Source organism: Spodoptera frugiperda, chromosome 10, assembly GCF_023101765.2.
Source record: "Spodoptera frugiperda isolate SF20-4 chromosome 10, AGI-APGP_CSIRO_Sfru_2.0, whole genome shotgun sequence".
Lineage (NCBI taxonomy): Eukaryota > Metazoa > Arthropoda > Insecta > Lepidoptera > Noctuidae > Spodoptera > Spodoptera frugiperda.
In genome coordinates, this window is record NC_064221.1 from 1,809,653 (window position 1) to 1,816,093 (window position 6,441).

Genomic DNA, 6,441 nt, shown 5'->3' on the forward strand with positions numbered 1-6,441 from the left:
TTTCTTACTTACACACTATTTGTATTTCTTTGATCGTATAACGTAGTCTTGTAATACGATTTAAGACGTAGTGTTAGTGTAAATATTTTCTTGTTTTTTCACTTAGGTACTTATGTAATCTTTTCGTACGTTAACTGGATTTGAGTAACACGGAATTACTGTCGATGTCGTGATGGCGCCCCACCGTTGTCCCTGGAACTGTCTACCTAGGTTTACAGGAGTAGGAACGAGGTGGGTTTTAGTCAGTAAGAGTCTCACACCCTCCTTCCTCGCCCTAGGCAGAAGAAGTCATTGGATGATTTTCCCCCCTCAAAAAAAAGATGAGGCTTGCAGTCCAGCTGTGGACCGTCATTGTCTCACAGACTGTTACTGCTGGTATGGGTATACCCTTATTCCTACCATTTAACATAATTGAGGGATGATACAATAGGTTAGATACCTACTAGTCAAATTCAATAAAAACTTTTTTCGAAACGTCAAAAACGATATTTTCTATGAACGTTGTATGAAATACTCTATTATGACGTCATCAGATTTTGACGTCAAATAGCAGACTTATTTCTTATGAAAATTAACTACATAATTCATCAATGAATGAGAGTGAGATTATTTTTGAATATTTTATTGTATTGAAAAGTTGTAATAATTTATTTTTGACCCAGTCATCATCCCTATTGTGTGAATCATAATGGAAATGATTTTATTTTCCTATTACTGCATAAGCCACGTAATTACGGAAACTTCCCGCTGGTTGTCATATTAATATGCATTGCCTACACCGTATATTACTGTTTATTACTTAAATATACAAATTACTACACAAATACAGAGAAATCGTGTCCTGTGTCCATATTGCTGCATTAACAATTCATTGATGAACATTGTTGGAGTTTTACTCATAGTATTACCTACAACTCATTGTTTTTTTCCGCAAGAGCAGACTGAATACCTAATAGTATTTTTTCGCGTATTATATTTTTACTAGCTACTTCCGCGCGGTTTCACCCGCTCTGCTCGGTTCCTATTAATTGTAGCGTGATGTTTTATAGCCTATAACCTTCCTCGATATTTATCGAGGAAAGCGCAAATGCGCTATCTAACACAAAAATAACACTAGGCAACAAAAAAAATATTTTTTTTTCCCAGAGATCGTGTGTTGATTGTGTGATTCGGAAAGGCCATGGTATAGAGAACTTAGAACAGTAAATAAAACATCTCAGTCACGTATAGCTTTTAAGAGAAATTTATTTTTAGTTTTAACAATTTTTTGTATTATTTTAAAGTAAAATATTATTTAGACTTGAAAAATAAACTAGTTTTTGTTCTTTTGGCCTGCCTGTTTTAAGAAGAGGTTGATGTCTCTCTAATTAAAAACCAGCAGTAGTCTGCAAGCATTGCAGTGGTCCATTTTCCCTGATAACGCTTTTCCATTGAGGCAATTTCTTGGTGAAAGCGCTCACCGTGCTCATCACTCACTGCGCCTAGATTTTCTTTAAAAAAATTAAGGTGCGAATGCAGAAAATGTATTTTTAATGACATATTGCACCCCAGTTGTTTATAAGCATGTAACAATTGGTTTATAAGGCTTTCATACTGAGGCGATCGTTTATTTCCCAAAAAATTTCCGTGACTTGAACAAATCCATTGCTTTAATCTTGAACCATATATTTCAGATTTTTCCTTAGGTAAGTCTCTAAAAAGATCGTCAAGCTCAGATTGGCTGATCAAATGTGGTGCTTTAGATGTACTTGCCACTTGAAAGTCTTCACATTCATCATCAGAAATAGAAGCGTTACTTGAGGATTCAACGTGACTTGGTGGGTTAGGTACTGGAAGATCTTCTGAATGTGGTATTGGTTTTGTTACGGAAGACACCTCTGCGTACTTTACTGTGTGCTTAGATTTCTTAGAAAATCCTTTGACATCTGTGAGACAAAAATAACAGTCACTTACATGATCCTTAGGTTCTCGCCAAATCATAGGTTGACCAAAAGGCATCATTGTTGGTTTTCCATTAAACCAGTTTGTCAAATTCTTGTGGCATGAGAAGCAACACATGTGTGGCACCCAATATTTATCTTGGTTGCGAACGTCTAAACCAAAATATGCACGATAACACTTCGTAATTACTTAACGGCGTTATGGGTTTTTTTTTACTCTTTGGTGAAAATAAAACAAAATAAATCCGGAGAATTAACACAAAAGCGAGACATTGCGAAAGAAATCAATGTATACTGACACTACAAAATATTATTGTGATCGTTACTAAGAAGAATTTAGAGCTACCCTCCAAAACTAATAAAAAAGTGATTTTTTACAAAAATGTTAAAATCTCCATTCCTATACGTGACTGAAATAAATTATTATTTTTCTGGTATTAGGTGTATGATTATCAATAAAATACGGTATGAATTTTCCCCGGGAAATTTTGAGTGTTGCCTAGTGTAATTATTTAAATCGGACCAGTAGTTCCTGAGATTAGCGCGTTCAAACAAACAAACAAACAAACAAACTCTTCAGCTTTATAATATTAGTATAGATGTGCATTTCATAAGCCGGCAAACGAGCAGGCGGATCACCTGATGGGAAGCAATCGTCGCCACCCATGGACACCCGAAACACCAGAAGCGTTACATATGCGTTATCGGCCTTTTAGAGGTTAGGAATTTAAGGGTTGTTGGGGAATCAGGGCTTGGAAAGATTGGGAAGGGGGTTATTGAACCTTCGGTTACCTCACTCACACAACGCAAGCGTTGTTTCACGTCGGTTTTCTGTGAGGCCGTGGTATCACTCCGGTCGAGCCGTTCTATTCGTGCCGAAGCATAGCTCTCTCACATTAGAAACGTTAGATATTTTTCCTACTAATTTAATTTTCACGGCAGAAGTCTTTGTGTCTCGCTATTAAGAAACCATATCCCATTTCATACCTCTTAAACAGCTGGTTAAAACTGGCTTTTTGATCAAGCAAATACGATTAAAGTAATTTAATGCATGTAGTTGTAGACTTGCTACAACATACTTACATACAGCCTGACGGCCGTGAACCGTAGGCTAAAAACCCCATGAGCCAGAACCGTCTCTTAATCTACATCTTTTAACACAATACGTTTTTCCTTAACCATCTTATTCCGCGTACGTAGACTGACGAACAAGACAAAACAAGTTGCTTTTATGTATAGTGATTTAATATAACATGTCCGCTTTACCGACTTCAGTGTGTAATGCAATTAATGTTATGTCCCTTTGTTAGGAAACTGGATTAGGTAAACGTTTCCTTATAAGTTGTATGTGTTTTTTGTACTTAGGTATATTTTTTCGACTTTTCCCTGTTTTGTCTTCTTGGTATTTTTTAAGGGGAGAAAATCGTTCAATGACTTCTCCCGCTTAAGGCGTGTCAAGAGGGACTTTCAGCCTGGAACTGACTAAAAACCACACCTTTCCTATTCCTACACATGATTTCGAGCCGAAGCCCCGGTAACTAGTCCGCAGCTTCGGGTCTTCGGATATTAGCCCTACTGGGCCCAATCTGTGGTGGTCTGTTAGCTCTTTGAGGTGTGCACGGAACGCGACCCGCCGTACACATGGGTCTGGTACGGACGGCGAGTTAGGTACTCTTGCTCGTCGCCCGCACTTACGGTGGCCGGAGATCGTCGCGCTGTTCCCGATACCCCGAAGTGTCCCTCACGACGACTGGGGCCTGAGGAGGTTCAAGAAAATTAGGGAGTCCTAATTACAATTAAAGTATTTTCCCATTGCCAAAAAGGGCATATTAATTGTACCTGATGTATGTTTTCCTGTATAAGGAAAATGGCTACCGTAAGATATTTAGTTTGATACGTGCCTCATTTGGGTAACTAACTGCCTAATTCTTATGTTAAACAGTATGCTTTGACCTGGTAACCATGAAGCTGATTGCGAGCGTGAAGGTTCTGGGTTCAACAAACTGGGTAGGCTCCTACCTACGACTATATTACGTAGGGGGTCAGATAGCCTCGAAGGAACCCAAGTTGGTCTAAGTTGGTGTCCACTCAGATGTACCTACCTTACCCTTTAGGGGAGGTAACGAGCTATTTCTCAGCAGTGGAACAAATTCTCAGATTTCTCCCATCATACCTCGGTATCGAGAGATTCAGAGTTTCAGACGAATTATCTGATATTGTTTTTAATGGCATATAGCATACGGATCACCTAATGACTAACTGACCTGAATTAACCTGATAACTAAAGGATCGGCGTCAACCATTGACACTCGTAAAACCAACCATTTTGCTATCGTCTTCCCTGAAGCCTCTGGTAGGACAACTAGGGTCTCCACTCTATACACCTGTGTCCCCAAAGGTCCGCCTGTAGCTAGTGCAGGTGGGATTTCAGCGTGTTAGCCGTCAAGGCGGTTGTCTCCTCGACGCCTTCTACAAGTGGGATCTGCCGTCTCGTCTCAGCAGCCTCCTTTTGTGACATTAGGTACCAGATGAGTTACCTAGGCACAAGTGCGTTACCGGTCTTTTAGGAAATTGGAGGTTGGGGATAGGTTAGTGCATTGTACCTCACTCATATACGACTAAACCACTGTGCAAGCGTTGTTTTCTATGAGGCTGTGTGAGTAGCAAGTGAGGTGGAGGTTGTGTGACCGGCACCCGAAACACTTAAATACGTTGCCAGCTTTTTGGAAGCAAAGATGGGATCTATTCGTTCTCACAATTAAATAAACCACACGATAACGTGTCTGATATAGTAAATAGGATAAAAATCACAATAGCCATTTTTATTCCGTACTAACGAACTACATAGAATGTTAATGTCCACTTTAACCACTGTTCTATACTGTAACACGAGGTTAATAAAACAATAAACAATTTTAATCTCATTGTTATTCTTAACTACGAATAAATAAACTGCACTGACATTTTAAAACTATAGCAAAACGTTTTTTACAATCAAAATAGTATTTATATTGACTCCCAAAAGGATGACAATTGTTTGACAGATAAAAAAAATTCGAATCAACCAATTAAAAAAAATAAGAAATCAATAAAAGTAAACAAAAGACAATCTTATCACTTTTGCTACAAAGTTAAAATTGTATTATCTATAAAGTCTGGTTTACCTAACCTGTGCGATAATTTTAATTTTAGGAAAATAAACTTTAGGAATAATGAAATAGAGTCGCAATTTTAAACGACTGTCAATACTCACAAACAGAAGTGACTCAACTTGACTCAACTCATTCAACATTCAATGTTAATTTTGTTTTCAATCTCAGTCTGTGCGCATGTGCATAAAAAATGGCGGAAAAAGTTGCTGTTGTTACGGGCGCAAGCAAAGGATTTGGATTCGCAATCGTAAAAGGACTTTGTAAAAGGTTCCAAGGTGTTGTTTATCTAACAGCGAGGAATGAGAAAAATGGTCTAGAAGCCGTAAAAAAACTAAACAACCTCGGCCTCAAACCGCAATTCCATCAACTCGACGTCAGTGACGAGAAAAGTGTGCAAACATTCGCAGATTACATCAAAAATAAATATGGCGGGCTCGATGCACTGGTAAATAACGCGGCAATATTGGAATGGGATGAAGTCTATCCATCTTACGAAGCTGCAAAAAGAAACATCGATATAAACTACAAAAGTTTATTGACCTTAGAAAAGTATGTCTATCCGTTGCTAAGAGATGGCGCTAGGGTCGTCAACATTTCGAGTGCTTGCGGACATCTATCGAATTTGAAGAAACAATCCTGGATTCGAATGCTCCAAGACCCAGATTTAACTACGGAACAAATTAATCAGTTTGTCGATGAATACTTAGAAAGTGTTAAAAATGGAACTTTTAACAAAGATGATTTTGCTGATGAAGGAAAGCACGCTGAACATAGGGTGTCTAAGATTGCGCTGACTGCTTTGACAATGGTCCAGCAAAGGAAATACGAAGACAGGAACATTTCTATAAATGCTGTTCATCCAGGGCACATGAAGACTGAAATGGCTCAGGGTGGTGGAGAGGTAGAACCTGACGAGTCGGCTGAACTGGTCCTGTATTTAATTTTGGATGCGTCGCCGAAGTTAAAAGGCACTTTCATGTGGCACAACAGAAGTCTTATTGATTGGTGCGATGCTGAAAGCGATTTTGCTTGTAAAGATCTTTGGTAAAATTTAAATATTTTACTTTTATTAACATTTCCATTTGAATATTGTTTTTAAATAATTATAATAATATCTACTTACTTTACTTGTTATTGTACCAAATTGTATGTTTTATTTCGATAATCCATAATATTCACAAACATTTTCAAAAACTTTTGCAGGTATTTGATGCTTATAGGTAGTATTGCTGTTTCCCACAACTAGATGTCTCTGCACCCAAGTAAAAAAAAAAACACTTTTTAAATTCTCTCTTTAGATTATATTTTAGTGCAATAGGTACATTTTCCAATAAGATTTTCTAAAACTT

At 37.9% G+C, this 6,441-nt stretch overlaps 1 protein-coding gene across 1 annotated transcript; it reads left to right on the forward strand.

Moving 5' to 3' along the window:
* The first annotated feature begins 5,221 nt into the window (after positions 1 to 5,221).
* LOC118277475 (carbonyl reductase [NADPH] 1) lies at positions 5,222 to 6,236 on the forward strand. Its single transcript, XM_035596294.2, has one exon. It carries the CDS (start codon positions 5,283 to 5,285, stop codon positions 6,138 to 6,140), a length of 858 nt encoding a protein of 285 aa, XP_035452187.2. The 5' UTR covers positions 5,222 to 5,282; the 3' UTR covers positions 6,141 to 6,236.
* Positions 6,237 to 6,441: the final 205 nt, after the last annotated feature.

Bases quoted from the DNA above. Each gene is read 5' to 3' on its own strand.
- LOC118277475 (XM_035596294.2), top strand. From the start codon at position 5,283: ATGGCGGAAAAAGTTGCTGTTGTTACGGGCGCAAGCAAAGGATTTGGA.